The sequence below is a fragment of the Excalfactoria chinensis genome, chromosome 1 (assembly GCF_039878825.1).
Source record: "Excalfactoria chinensis isolate bCotChi1 chromosome 1, bCotChi1.hap2, whole genome shotgun sequence".
Taxonomy (NCBI): Eukaryota; Metazoa; Chordata; class Aves; order Galliformes; family Phasianidae; genus Excalfactoria; species Excalfactoria chinensis.
In genome coordinates this window covers 54,494,185-54,510,027 of record NC_092825.1, presented here as the reverse complement: position 1 = coordinate 54,510,027, position 15,843 = coordinate 54,494,185, and the positions used below count along the sequence as shown (strand labels likewise).

General features: G+C 44.4%; 1 protein-coding gene across 4 annotated transcripts in view; it reads right to left on the bottom strand.

Annotated features, from left to right (window-relative positions):
- Window positions 1-15,843, bottom strand: part of DGKI (diacylglycerol kinase iota) — a 206,354-nt gene extending 190,511 nt beyond the window's left edge. For 2 of the 4 annotated variants that reach the window (XM_072346853.1, XM_072346921.1), the window contains exon 1: window positions 15,461-15,763. In XM_072346853.1, the coding sequence (XP_072202954.1) occupies window positions 15,461-15,648 (188 nt within the window). In that variant the 5' untranslated portion in view covers window positions 15,649-15,763. Of the gene's footprint in view, window positions 1-15,460 lie in introns of all 4 variants that reach the window. The other 2 variants (XM_072346703.1, XM_072346788.1) reach the window with 2 other exon arrangements.

Sequence of the window (15,843 nt, the reverse complement as noted above, 5' to 3'; positions counted from 1 at the left end):
ACAAATATGCTGGAATGCCTGAAGTGATGTACAGTACCCAACCCTAGCCTGCTCCCAACAAATGAAAGAAAGGAAAAAAACAACAAAGAGCTTAAATACAAGTCACCCAGGTATCGCTCAGCAAATAATCAACATTTTGAGATGTGGCATATTCAAGATAAAGATGCTGTGCGCAGGTTCAGTTTGCATCGTTCGGATGAGGTGGATGAGTTCGGATGTACCAGTGATAATTATCTAACAGCAATGCTCATGGACACACGAGGACTGAGTGCTGCAGTGAGTGCCAGGAGCTACACAGAGATGCCAGCCCACCTCTGATAAGAGCTCTATTCGCCAGACCATTATATCCAGGCCTGCCTTTGAACCATTAAGGAGCAGTCCTCAGGGACCAGTATTGCCATGAGCAACACATGCATCTTACTTTCCAGGTAATTTATTGTCATTCACAGAAAACATGATGATGTGCCTAAATTCCACAGGTAGGAGAAGCATAAAGCAGGAGTTTTACTCTGGTCTTCTGGACTGAGACTGAAACACAAAACAACAGTCTTCCAGCTACCCTTGCAGCTGGCAAAGGAAATCCTTTTAAAGGCGTGGTTCACAATAGGCAAAATGGCAGCATCTCCATTTGGCTGTAGAGTTACTGCCGCAATTGTAAAAACTGACATACTTGCCAGCATCCACTAAAAGAAGTCACCATCTCCACTTAAAAATAAAGATTTTCCTCTTTCTTCCCCACTCCCACCTTCTCCCCGCTCTCCCCTCCATCCCTCCCCAAAAAAAGAACAACCAATAACCTTCACCCTGGAAAAATAGGTGGGTTTCGTTTTGTTTTTTGCAAATGGAGTTCCCATGCTTTGCATTTTCTGTTTGGAAACATTTGTCAAACATTAACAAGCATGCACAAGTTTATTCTTCATCTCATAGGATGTGCCTATATCAGAACTACCACTTCTAGCTTTCTAAGCTAAACAGAGACGGGCTTTTCCAGAGGACAGTGAGGAGCCAGAACCTGAATTAAGCTGGAAAAATTGCCCTTTGGAGAAGACTCTCTTGCTTGCTAATGACTATTGAGGACACTGGAGGAAGGAAGCCTCCCTAGCCCAAAGTTATCCTTTGGGGATTGCTCATCCCCTTGTTGTATTCACTTCTTCACATATATCAGGGCTCACATTTTTTTCCAGAGCCAGTAAGAAGTGACACCTAACATCAAATGCATACACGTGGGGACTGATTCATCACAGCAAAGCCATTAGAAGGAAATGCATTAGTCTTAATAGCAAGAACTGCACGCTCACACAATCTCTTCCCAAGAAAGTTCTTAAATCCTGTGGGAGTTGCATGTCGGGAACAGCGAAATCAACACAAGCGGAGACTGTTATTTGACAGGCAAGCCAGCAATCCACTGCCCAGACATATTATAATAAATCCTGCATATCATCTCTGTTCCTCTTCATGCTGTGGTTATCCACACCTTTCAGTCTCAAACAGGAGATGGCCAGTAACCCTCCACAGGTAGCCATGAAGAGGGATGGCTCCCTCCTCTTCTTCTTCCCCTATCAGCTGGATGGGTTCCTCTCAGTTCTGAGAGACAAATCTGACAGCAACTTGGCTTGTATGAAACAATCATCCAAGGAGACTATGGTATAAGCCCAGAGCATGGTGGGAGTCACCACCATCCAGCCAAGATCCACCATCCAAGGTGGATCACCCACCAAGGGTAACCCTTGCTGATGGGGTAGATACTGATCTGACTGCTCGATGGTCCAGAGGGAGAAAAGCAGAAACAGGAAGGAAAATAAAAGGTAATGTTTCTTGACTTCAGAGGCTTTTCCACTCCTAAAAGCCAGAGATCACTTTAACTCTTGTCTTATTCAGAGAATGAATTCCAATAAATGACGACTTGGATTTTAATATCACCTGGTACATGCTGTCAGTAGCTTGAGGCAGATGCAGAATATTCTTAGAAAGAGAAGTAAAGAACAAAAACAAAGCAAACAAGCAAATAAACAACCCTAACCATACACCTTTTTTAGCTTTGTCTTTCAAACACCCCTGGAGAATCACCTTTCTGTTAACACATAAAGCAGCAGATGGCTACTCACTATCCAGTATTAGCCTGTTAATATACTTTAACCATGACATCAAGTAGCTCTGCTAGCAGCCCAAGGACAACTCATCTTTCAGGTTCATTCAGTCTTTGGTCCTTCAGAAAAGACTAAGTACCATTCAGCTGATTAACACTAAATATGGTCATTGCAACACATTTCTATCACGGAAAATTATAATTACGACCAAGCTGGTTTCGCAGATACCATCAAATTACTTTGGACTGCCAAAACTCAGCATTCCTATTCTTTGGGAAACTGTGATGTTTCAAATCAAAACAAAGTAAATTTTCTTTTGAATCAGAAAAAACACCTGCATGAGGAAATTCCAAGGAATTATAATATCAACTATTCTGTCTTTCAGTTAATAGGATTACAAGTTATGATGAATATTTGAATGTGTTGCTCATCTATTTCTTGAAAACAAAATCAGCATCCTCCCCAGAAGACTACAGTTGGAAAACATGGTTATGTCAGCAGACTGAACAAATGTTCCATGGGAAATACTAAAGCCATGGTTCTCCATTATAGAAGAACTGAATTACAAGTGACGATGCTGTGGTACCTTCAGAGTTATTGCCTCATACCTGGTTTTCCTTCTCTTTCAATTTACAATGAGAGGTCACTGGATTTTAAGGAATAATCACGTGTTTGCCCATTGCTGCTCTGCTTGAACAGATCTATCACCAAGATCTGTGAGGTCATCCTTGTGTTACTGTACACACACTGTGGCTCGGGACTAAGCCCTTCAGACCTACCTGCTTGCTTGCCTCATGGACGTGGCTGCATTCCTCTACAACTACAGTTGCACACCGACATGTACTATTGTGCCTGGGAAAGCATAATGACACCTGGAAAAGATTATTGGAGATGATCTCACTGTTTTGCATTTATCCCCCTATTATTTGTGTTTTCACACATAATAGAAGCTGCTTTGTCTGCGTGTGTAATCAATTCACCTCATTGTCTTACAGCCTCGCTGGGAAAAGCTCTTAGAATTGATTCACAATAGGGCCAACATTTCCATCAAGCAAATATCACTCTCGGCACCTGACAAATTGTGACACTGTTTTCAGAGTGACTGAATCAGAAACAAAGCTCCAGCATGGTGCTGCGGTGGTGGGGGAGTCAATGGGGAAGGGTTTGGGAAATGGGTACCCTGCACAACTGCTGTGTGGGGAGCAAGGACGAGCACCTGGGCATGGCTCGGCCCTGAGACCTGGGAGAACCCCATGCTTTCTGTCTGTGATTCTGAGTGCGAGTGGGTGGGAAAGCTGATTTGCTAGGGAACAGCCTTTTGAGACAGCAAGCTGCTTCTCTCACTGGAGGAGAATTAACATCTCAGTCCTTTTTCAGATCAGAGAAGGGAAAGTTGGGCTACAGTTCTCCATCCCAGCTTATTTCCTCCTCCTCTCCTCTCTGTTTCAGATCCCTAATGGCCTCTTTTAAACCTGAAAAATTACCATATTAAAGCATTACATACTGCACTCTAAGCCATACTTTGCACCCTCCATCTCAATTGCTTGTGACCCACTGGAAATGTCTGTCTTTGGCCAGCTGAAGGGCTGAAATGATCAAAACTTATTTTAATGAGCAAAAAATACATAAAACACAAGCAGATGGGAGAATCAGGGATAGCCTGAGTTTCCAGACCCAACTGAGATCCCACATTCACAACTGCCAGGAGACCTTCAGGGGACGGTCAGATTGAATGTAACAAAAATGTTCTTCACCAGAAGGTGATCAGGCCCTGGAACAGGCATCCCAGTGCAGTGGTCATTTGCCCAAGCTGACAGAGTTCCAGAAGCGTCTGGACAATGCTCTCTGACATCTATCTGAATTTGAAGTGGTCCTATGTGGAGCCAGGAGCTGTACTCAATGATCCTTGTGGGTCATTTCCAACTTGGGATATTCTGTGATTCTACCTTCAGCTACAGATTTCATTTAGGACACTGCCCAGCTGCAAAGAGTAGCAAAATAAGGCCATTGGTGGCAGAAAGACAAGGCCATCTGGTATCTTGGCAGTTCATGTGTGAAAGAGAACAATCTTTGAATTTCAGGAAGCAAAAAGCGTGAGTAATCTCAGGATAAAGGCCAAAGACAAAAAAAAAAAAGTGAATTACATTCTTTTTCTGCTAAGTCAGGAGAGAGGTGCAACCCGCTGCTCCCTGTGCTACCACCTTCCCTGAATAAACAAAGGCCTTTTATCAATTAGGGAGCTAGGAAGTAGGAACACGGCTCTTTCACAGACACGGGTCAACTCCCCTCTTCCTCTGTCTCCCTCCCAAAATTAGTCATCCCATTTTCTGTTCCAGTGGAGCAACAGCAAGATCTGTGAAAAGAGAGAAACCCCACACAGGGGTTCGGCAGCTGTGCCTTACTCTTTCTCTGTATTTGCTTTGTTTACTTGTTTTTATCTGAATCCTGTACAAGACCGGGTACTAATAGGAATGCTAAGCTCAAAGCCTTTTAGATAAAAGAGAATTGGAAATGTAAGCAGAGAACAGGCTAAGGATATTTTCACAGCCCTGTGAGAGCTGAGGACAGAATTGCATTTGATAACTTCCCCTTCTGCACTTAAGGAGGTGGGGAAAAGATGACCATATTGTCCAACCCAGGAATAAAAAGAGGCTTTTCTTAATAATTTCCTGTCATTTGATCTCTCACATTTTCACCAGACTTGAAGTGAAAACGGGGAAGAATGCATTACTTAGTCTTGAATATGCTGACTCTGGGAGAATACATCAGAGGAAATAAAAGATATTTGTGCGTCACACTGAAGATTTCTTCTGGTTAACAGCAACAGTAATAGTTTGCCTCTGTACCTCTCCTAGATGAAAGAAAGAAGAAGCAGAGCGCATTATATAGGAGGTCGGTGGTTGGATTAGATGGTCTCTAAAGGTCCTTTCCAACCTCTATAATTCTGTAATTCTTCAAAGACATGTTCATTAATGGGAGGGCTCACACAAGCTCTCTGCATCCACACTGCCCTGAAAAGCATTTCCCAGAGCACTTCCAGCTTGAATCTGCCTATACAATTGAGCGAGTGCATGCAGTGCTTTTAAAAGCCATATTTGGTTTCTGTTGATGGTCATCACATTCCCAGGGAGGGCGAGACAGGGGTCTGCAAGAAACTTATTTTCTGGGAGAGGCCAGAGGATATTTTCACACAGGGAAAACACATGCAAAGTTGTGCTTCACCCAAAACCAACAGGCCAAAATGTCAACAGCTTTTCTTGATGAGGGTTAGCTTTCCTTCCTTTCAGATGAAGGTTTGATAGGTAAGGATATGTTATAAGACAGAACTGCCACTGCTAGCTTACTTGTCTGAATCCCATCTGATTGGCTGTTTCTAAACATGGCAGATGAGCTTTTTGAGGGGGCATCTTGATTGCTGTGATCATCCCAGTCCAACTTGTAATTGCCCCAGCATCACAGCCAACACAAGTTATCTCCCTTGCCATCCACATAAGAAAGAGAGAAAAAGAGCTGACAGAACAGAAACCAAATAACTCAATACACAGTAATCTTGCTGCTTACCCAAGATCATCATGTATTTGTAAAATGATGATGCAGTCCACATCAGACTTAATGTAATGAAAAAAACACTTTTCCAACCTGAATGGCAAGCAACAAATCAAGATTCACAAGGCCAAAAGAGCCCATCCAAGCATCAAAACGCTACCCTGTATTCAAGTCACTGAGTCTACTCCAGTATTGTTTTTCATGTATCAACAAGGTCTGCTGAGCGCTTTTTGGCATTCCTTCGAATTGTAAAACATGAAGAGCTGAAGAAGGCAAAAGTTTCATCCTTCTTTTTGCATTACAGTAACTCAGAAGTCCAAGAACTGCCTCTACCTTTATATTCAATTGCACTTAAAAGGTGTACATAGCTACTTCACAACCACTACAACATACTCTTTCACAGCGGAGCTTGACAAATGCCAGTATTGCAAATGGAAAGAGGGAAAAGGAAGCAGCTTATTATGAGAATCTTGACAGTAAGGCATCAAAGATGCAGCACCAGACTTTGAAGCTCAGACCAGCCATGACAGACAGGGAGAAAACCTCTTGGAGCAAACTTAATAATTTAAGCCTAACCTTCTAGAACGTAAAATACAGTATTTCTGTCTCTGCGTGTTCTTTGTTCATTGCACCGTGCACCATGAAGATACATAAGCCCACACAAAAAGCACCAGTGCATTGGCAAGAATTGGGAAAAAGGCAGAAACATGCTTCCAGGAAGAAGATAGGGCAGCAAAGGCAAGCTACAGAATGAGAAGGGAGAGGGAGCAGCTCAGAAACACTGAAGAAATACAAGAATTTTAATGCAAGAACAGTGGTCTGGAACAACACCATCACAGTGAGAAATGACTTGCTCCAAAGCAAAATATACTGCCTTGCAGGAGTGACACTTGTAACTGCTGGCTACCTGCAGAGGTAAAATGAAGAATGAGGAATAGCTTATGTTCCTTTCAGCTAATAGAAGGCCACCCGCAACCAAACATGCATGGGTAGTGAATCTAATTCCTTCTTCAATGTCATTTTAAATCAGGCTGGGACTTGGAGCAGACTGCAGAACCAGCAGCAAAGGATCCTAAGAGTACAAGCAGCTGACAGCACGCTGGTACTGGATATCCCTTACGGCAATAGCATCAAAGGCACTTTTATTTCCTGCCGACATGCGTTTTTGACGTGTGAGCTGTCTCAGTGTCTCAACTTACAACTAACCCCAAAACTCATAATGAAACTTTATTCAAATCTTCGGCATTTCACTTGTTCCACAGGAGAGTCCATTGCCCCCCGGGGCATCATCTTGAAACCATAAATCAGGCTAACATCAGCAATTAATACCCAAGGACCTAGCTTAGCGTGTACCTACACATGGCATTTCATTGCCTTCAGAGAACCTGCAGGATGCAGTGCTCTGGTTGGAATGAAACTCAATGTGTTTTCACAACAAAAGGAGGTACTCCTGGGATCATTCACTAATTGGATAAAAGCATAAGAACTACCCCATTACCATCCCTAGAGGAAACTCATTAGCAACCTAATGAAATAAAGTGATGACAGGAAGGTATTTTCTCATCATCTTTTAATGCTAACAGGCTTCAAAGCCATTTCGCTTCCTCACCCTCTCCTCTGGTGCCCTGAAACCCCATGGAACCTCTCACACAGCACAGACAGTCCCCTCTCCTGCATATTTCACAGCACCAGGGAGCACTTTCAGAGCACAGAGGGATTCTAAGTTGTCCACCTCATTGTCTTTGATGAATCTGGGCAACTGAACTTTAATCCCTGCCCCACTTGGAAAATGTTCCCCGATGGGTCAACTTTCCTGAGTCATACAGCTTAGAAGGCATATCATCTGGCTATTAGAGGTTTTGCTGTTTATTTTTAAGAAATGTCAAGCTCAGACACATTTGGAATAAATTATAAATATGAGATGAGTGATACATAAGCAAAGTATTTTTTTGCAAGTGTTTGTATTAAAATATGAGACTTTCTTCACTTGTAAAGTGTTGGGTCATACCCCCAAACACTTGTGTATTATAGATCTATAGTACATCTGGTTAGAACTATGCATATTAAACATATAATTTAGTAATGGAGGGGGGGAAATGAAGAATTTTTAATCCATCCGAATTTGATAAGACAAAGAAAGACAAATGATTTGCCTACTTCTTTCCCTGCTATACAGGCTTCCATCTCTCATCCCTGGCCAAGACACCTCCAAGTCCCTGAACATTCAGAAGTAGTTCACATCTCTCCACCAAGAGCTCTTGCATAGTGCCTAACAACCTAAGCCATCAATCTTAAACATCTCTGTGATGGATCTACAGTCTAGCTGAGGCTACAGGGCACCAAGCAGCACAACTCTCTGGTCCCAGTGAGTAAACTCATTGCTGATGGCTTATGCCTCCTCACTGACAGCTTGAGAAAGTAACATCCTACATCTAATTCATGCCCCAGTGTTCATCCACAAAAGAACACAGGAGGGGCAATGATGCAGAAAGTTAGTGTATGCCTCAATTAGACACCTCCATTCTCCCTAAACACATAGCCATGTGTCTGCTACAATGGGGATTAGTGTTAAAAAGTATGTAGGGCCAGTGATCTGGAAAACCTGCTAGGAGGAATTGGAAAAAGCTACCCCTCAAAATGCAAACAAACCAGATGATAAAAAGCAGTTTCCCATTATGAATGGTTATTTCTGCAGTCAGGTAAGCTTTGTTAATCAGAAGGGGAATCAGGGAAGTCCAGAACTGAAAGGTTACCAAGCCTTTTTCTAGCATGAGTATTCCAGACCATCAAGTTTCCTCAAAAAACAATACAGAGAGTGCAGGGAAAGAATTACACTCGGTCCTAGTGCAAAGACTGGCCAAGCCCCGCACTCATTTAGTCAAGAGTGCTGTCATTAGTGACCATTAGAATAAATGAATGCATCTTTCCCCTTTATCCCCAAACTCTTATCTACCTTTAAACTGAGCCATTTCATTAAGTTAGATGGAGGCATAAGGAAATTCAAGACAAGCAGTTAGTGCCCTGTGGCAGCTCCTAGGCAACTGTAGCTCTTTAAAAATGAACGGTCCCACTTGCTCCATACACAAATAATTCAGAGGCAAACCTTGGGAATAAAGGACTTGCTAACAAGTTCAAATTACAGTATTCATGTACAGGATGTTCTCCATTCCTTCCCCAGATTTTGGGTTTTCTCTAAAAACTGCTGTTTTGCTTCTTTTCCCCACTCCCCTTCTCCATTCAACCTAAGGGAGCTAGGGTTAACTGGCACACAGATAGCACATGCCATCCTGAGTGAGTCAGTGAGTCACTGTATCTTGCTTCACCTCATCTTCCTCCATCCATAAGTCTGTAATCCATAAGTGATCATGTCTACCTAAAAAAAAGACAGTGTAGAACCTGACCATTTGTAAATACACACTGAAAAATGGAGACAAAATACAATGGGCAAGCAACCCTTCCACTTCTGCAACCCTTTATGAGGGTGGATAGTGATAGGACAAGGGGGTACGGTCTTAAACTAAGACAGGGCAGGATTAGTTTAGATATTAGGAGGCAGTTTTTCACTCAGAGGGTGGTGACGCACTGGAACAGGTTGCCCAAGGAGGCTGTGGATGCCCCATCCCTGGAGACATTCAAGGCCAGGCTGGATGTGGCTCTGGGCAGCCTGGTCTGGTGGTTGGTGACCCTGCACATAGCAGGGGGGTTGAAACTTGATGATCGTTGTGGTCCTTTTCAACCCAGGCCATTCTATGATTCTATGACTCTGTTCCTATGTACTTTCACAGCTGACATGAAGGCACCTATGGACTCCATAGATATATATACACGCACACACAGAAACAGCTCTCAGTGCACTCTTACACTTTTTTTCATATACGCAATTGAGTTCATGTGTCTTCCATTTACAAAGGGTTAATAAAAATCTGGACGTACAATAATGGATGCCTTTTCTCTTTCCTCCCCATTTTATTTGATGGTGAACTTCCTCATAGGATGTTCTGAAACCAGAAGTGGTCACAATGCTGCCAGCCTCCCTTAGCAGTTCTCTTCTTTTCCCTACCCTCTCTCTTTTTCTTAATATCTGGAAGATCCTTTGGCTAATTGCCAATGTTACATTTCCAGGCTGCAAAGCAGAAGAACACAAACAGCACTGCACATGTGCAACACCTCCCCAGTATCCTGGCCAAGCTGCCGACTTCAACAAATAAAAAACTGCCAAAAGCCTGGAGAAGCGTCAAGCAAAGCATTTCATCAGCCCCGTGATCAACCCCGGTGAGACGAACTGCCTACCTGCTCAGTTATTCCAAGGGATTAGCCAGGACAACGGTGTCTTTCCACCTCATTGAACTCACGTGGCAACTGATTCAGCACTTATTACCTGATAACATTTTCCATCTGTAAGAGTCCCTCTCTGAATGGCCATCTGAGCCTACAGGTCCAAGTGTTGGACAAACAGCTTTGTCCTGCACTCACGGGGTTTCCCCCTGGCAAATCCTGTGTGCATTTATCCACATCTGAGCACGTACATAATGCCACTGCAGTGCAATGATCATCCACCAAGTGTCTTTTGCAAAGTACTGCTAACTTCATAAAGAAGGGGAGAACAGCAGAGACAGAGACAGTCCTTTTACTTTGTGTGACCTAGACACACTGATGCCCAGCCTTGAAGCTGTATCTCTAAGCCCACAGCGAATTCTAAATGTAAACCATTTCTTCCTGTGGTATTAGTCTTGTTTCAGAGATATGCTAGTCTTTTCTGCATTTGTTACAACACAGAGCTTCCATTTCTTTCCTCAAAGCTTTGGGTATGAAAGACAGCTTTATGAAGGCCCCTTCGTGTACCTAGAAATGTGAAGTGATGCGCTTTGAGAGAAGACGATAGAGCGGTGATGGATGTTTTGGGAGACAAGGTAAATTGAGTCATTGTTGTGAGTGTGGGTGGTACCAACCCTGCACAGTAAATACCCGAAACTCTAACAAAGAAGGTGCAAGCAGATCTTACAAGATTAGGCCTGAGAATGAAAATTATTTTCTTGACATTTGATAGAAGATAAAAAACTCATCCATCACCTTCATGAGGAACCACCTCACTAATTCATGGAAATAGGACGTATTAAGATTCAAAGAAACCCAAGTGTAAGAAATCAACACAATCAAAAGATGAACGAATTGTGTTGAATGTTTTCATTTTTACAAATGTCAGTCAGCTTTAATTATTTATAACATTTCACAGTACACTAGTAAATGCTGTCATTTCATAAAGTAATTAAGTCTTAGTAATAGGAGACACCTCTGCCATCCTGTCTCTGTTTAATACTTGCTGAGAAGTGATGCGAGCTCTACGATCATTATCATGTCTGTAAACAAATGAAGCAAAAAACAAGGATGTCACCTATCCTTCCGTTTCTATTTATGTTCAAGGACTCATCGGAAGTCCCAGGTATTCACATTCTCTGTCTTATCTATCTAAGCACATCAGCAGAGATGAGGTTGTTTAATTGAGGATCTTCCCAGGATTTCTATGCCACAAATCCTCTCCTTCAAATGCAGGAATAAAACACACTCTAATTATCACTCCAGACCCTCAGTGCCAGAACAACCAACCATACACTGCTGATGGTGCAGGAGAGAGTAGATGGGCTCTCAGTAGACCTGCCCACTGACCATAGGGGGAGCTCACAAAGCTGGCCTCAAGCAGCTTTGGTTGGTCAGAGAGAAGCATTGGGCATGGCCACCCCCTCCAATACCTTCCATTACTCAAAGTGAAACTCGATGTCTCCAACTCAGGAGAGCCACTGTGGCCAAACAGCACACATGGAATCCTAATGGCCTCTGGCTGGGGGGCTGAGCCATATACAGGCAAGAGCCCTAACATCTGCCACGCTATGTCAAGCGGGATTCTTCAGCTTGGTCAAAGCAAGATCACGTTTCTCGAGATAAACTATTCCTCAGTGACAAACATTTGCCAAATGATACTTGAGCTCTCACAAGAGGGCCATTAAAACTTCAAACTTACAACTTTGTTTTTATTTCCTATGCCACTAACCAAGATTCCCTGGATTTCTAAATAATAATTATTAAGAAATTAAAAGCCATCTGCATTATTTATGGTTTGGGCTTGTTTTTGTTTAGCTTTTTGTTGCTCTTGTCTGGTTTGTGGATCTTTTGCTATTTCTTAAAGATTAAGCAATTAAAATAACACGATTGTTTTTCAGATGAATTTTTTAGAGCTACAAACACCTACAGGAAACCTGTAGGATGAAGCTCTGTAACCCATAGCTTTCTCTGTAGTTCTTTTTCCCCATAGTTTTCTTTAGCCTTTTATTATGGAAATATTCTTACTGAGCTCCTTCTTGGTAAAATCTAAATTTCTTGTTATTTTAAAAATTGGCTTAAAGAAAGTTCAATTCCTGCCTATTTCAGCTAACACAGATGATGGTGTTCTTCACGGAACTTTGAAATGACAAACATAATGAAAGAAAATTAAAGAGAAGAAAATACTACCCACTGCTTTTGCATCAAAACACCCAGGAAATATTCATCTGGGTCTAGAAACAGAGGAGGTAAACAAGAGCCACTCAAGGTGTAGAGAGCATTTCTCTTTGGCAGGGTACACATTTGATTTGCTTCCACTATCCTCCCTCCCCCATTTACAGTAGGCTGCCCAGAGAGGCTGTGAACTCTCCTTCTATGGAGATATTCAAGACCTGCCTGGACGCCTACCTGGTGTAGGGAACCTGCTTTGGCAGGGGGTTTGAACTCGATGATCTCTAGAGGTCCCTTCCAACCCCTGCAATTCGATGATTTCCCAATTTCTTTGCTATGACCTTGGGTATATCAGCTGGTGAGAAGAACATATTTTTCACTCTGAGCCCACAGTTCAGACATCTAAACAGAAAAGCCAAAGGGTCTTTAAGACAGTTAATTCCATATTTCTAAGGTAAAAACGAGCCCCAGCATTGGCTGCTTTTCTGCTAGCTTTCTGAAGTCAACATCCAACTCTCAGATAGCTTGGCCTCATGAAGCACATGAGGCTAAAGGGGACAACCACTTCTCTGAGCCTTCATTGAGCCGCGCAGGGAACAGCCCTACAAGATGCCCTTCACCACAAGCTACACACTGGAACCACTCCTCCCTCCCTGTCCAACTCCAATGCTGTGCATCAGGAGGGGCAGGCACTCTGGCTGCAAATTGAGATCCACTTAAGTAACACGTGTTGGCAGCATGCGCACACCAACAGACATGCTTTAAAGCCATTAGCTCATGTGCAAGCACAGATAAGTGGCATATCCCTGCTGTGTATTTATATGTAATTACAATGCATCACTAGGAAGAAAACAGTGAACAAACATCTATTCTTGAAGGAGCAAAGAGTTTTCGGTGCACACAGAGAGCTTTGGGTGCACTGGGTTTGAGATGGGTATGTACGGGCTGGGAGCACAGCAATGTCAGTGGGGCTATGGAGCTTCATGTGCAGCACATCTGTTGTACGTACAGTGAGCTTCCCCTCTAAATCAGGCAAAATTATGGCTTGATAAGGGCAATGAGCACACCTAATGTATATATTTACCACACCAATTCATTACATACTTAGCACGGCTGTTTCTGCACTGTAAAGCACCAGTCAGGTCAGATCCATCCGTTGTTTTTTGACTCACGTTGCTCATGCTTTTGGTACAGTTCTAGAGACATGAGATACACATGCAATAACTACACTATTAGTTAAATAGATTCACATAGAACTGTTAACAGTTCCTCCTCCACAGCTTTCCTTTTTCCTCTGGTAACAATACTTGGAACTCTCTTTCAGCCACTTATTTCATTGCTTCAGGTGTCACCAACAGACTTTTTACATGCATTTTCAGACATCTGTACATGCAAGTTCTGGTTTTGTTTTTCACTGCTTGTGTGAATATAGATATATGGGTGTATGTTAATGTAATGCATCTACACAGAGATTCCTAAAAGAACTGTTGGAAAGCCATAGCAAAGCCTTGTATAACTTTTGCCTTACTTGTGGATGAGGGAATCCAGTGCCAACATACATACACTTTTCCTGTGTGTGATACAGTCATTTACATTTACAAATGTATTTCAAAACCATAATTTGCAGAAATAATGGCAGTAATTTAATTTAAGGAGACTGGGGGATGCATAGCATGGGGAGCTCAGTGGAGGTCCTGTGTGAAAGTCTTCCACTCTTCCATCTACTCCGATAATTCTCCTTAGGGAAAAATGAGAACACATATTACTTGTGGAAAATCAGCTCAAAAATAAAGAAGTGTGGAAATCCAAGGATGTAAAGAAAATGTACTTGCTTGCACATAGCCTTAGTCAAGAGAATGAGCGATAAGCATCAAGAGATGCTCAGGAAAAGACCTGAGCCTGTACACCTGCCCAGCTGTAGGAGAGATGAGGCGGGAAGGAAGAAGAGAAATCCAATATCCCCTCCTATTAACATTTATTATGAAACCCTTCCAACATCTTGCTTTGAATATCTCCAGAGAAGGAGAATCCACAGCCCTTTCCTCAAATGGGGAAGATGCCAAAACTGCTGAAATAAAAATGATAATCTATGGTTCGGGTAGAAGCACCTGCAAACCATAATGCAAACCCCCAGCATTCTCTACCAAGAGCAAACCCATTAGCAAAACTGCCCCGTCAGCAGTAACATCAAAAGCCCACCTACAGAGCCTGTCTTTACCTGAAACAGACAATGTGCTGCTAAATGACACACAGCAGAAAAACCACCAGGGCAGAGATGCAGAAGCACCAATAAGTTATTGCCGTAATGCCCTTGATGTGCCCAGCAAGTTTTCCTTTTCACATCGTTCACCTTATTGAGTCTTGTATGAATCATCCCAAACTTCACGCTCGCCAGTGAGAGCATCAGCCTTATGTGGAAGTCTCTCCATGCATACGGAAGGATTATATAAAACTTCAGCTATGAGGAGTGCTTAATTACATCACTTTTAAGCCCTACCACATGCAGAGACTCAAACCATTATGAATCTGTCTCAGATGTAAGCTGACAGCGTGAACACATTAGAAAAAGTACTTGTGTATTGGCTAAGATTCTCTGCTTACCTACCTATAGCTAGAAGAGACAAAATAAAGAGCACAGGCAAAATAAAGAACAGCTCTGAGCGTTCTGTCCCTTGGGTTAATAGAGCGCATCCCCAGCCTGCACTGGGCAGTGCAACCAGAATGAGGTGATACCCCAGAACTTCATTGGATGAAGCTGCTCAGACAGCTGTTGTGGCCCGCAGCTAACAGATCCCAGGTGGGAACAGAGGAGCAGACAAACCCCGTTAGCTACTTGTTCATCCAGGTGTATAACGCAAGGAGGAAACATCTATTGGGCTCCACAGCTCCAGGACCAGCACAGAGCAGCAGAACACGCACCTCTGGTTATGAAAGCAGCGCTGTGCTGTTCGCAGCACACCTGCTCCCGGCCCTCGGAGCTCAGCCCCGCAGCGGCACCGGGTGCAGGGCTCCCCCCCGCCCCGCGTGTCGCTGCCGCACGGGTGGGATTCCCGGAGAGCGCTCTCGGGAGCAGCGCTGCCCGCTGAAGGGCTTCCTCGCTCCTCCGGCGGCCGCTTTTTCGTTGGAGACGGCAAAGCATAGGGACGGCTCTATTCCCTCGGGAGCCAGGCGGGATTCCTGACTCCCTCTGAGTAACTCCGAGCCCGACGGCAGCCTCGGGACCGCCCGTTCAACACGCTGCAGAGCCGAGGGGCCTCTTTCTGCTTTGGGGCGAAGACGAGGGTTTCCCCGCAGCCCGCGGGCTCCGACTCCCGCCCCGTGCCCGAGCGGGAGGCACCCACCTGTAGGACACCTGCTTCCTGAAGGTGAGATTCCGCAGCTTCTCCTCCAGCGACTCCTCCGCCGCCGCCAACCCCGGCTCCTCCGGGACCCCGGCGGCACCCGCCGCCTCCCCGCCGCCCTCGGCCCCCCGGCAGCCGCCGCCCGCCGCCCCCGTCTCCTCCCCGCCGGCCGCGGCGGGGGGGTTCATTGCGGCGGGGCAGAGGGGCCGCGAAGGAGAAGGAGGGGGCAGGCGGGGGGTGGCCGGCGGCTGCAGGCGCTGGGGGCCGTCGGGGACCGGGGGACGAGCGCTGCCGGGGCCCCGGGGCGCGCTGCGAGCCGCGGCGGCTGCAAATGGCAGCGCAGCCGCGCAGCATCCATCGGCGGCCGCACTGCAGCGGGGCAT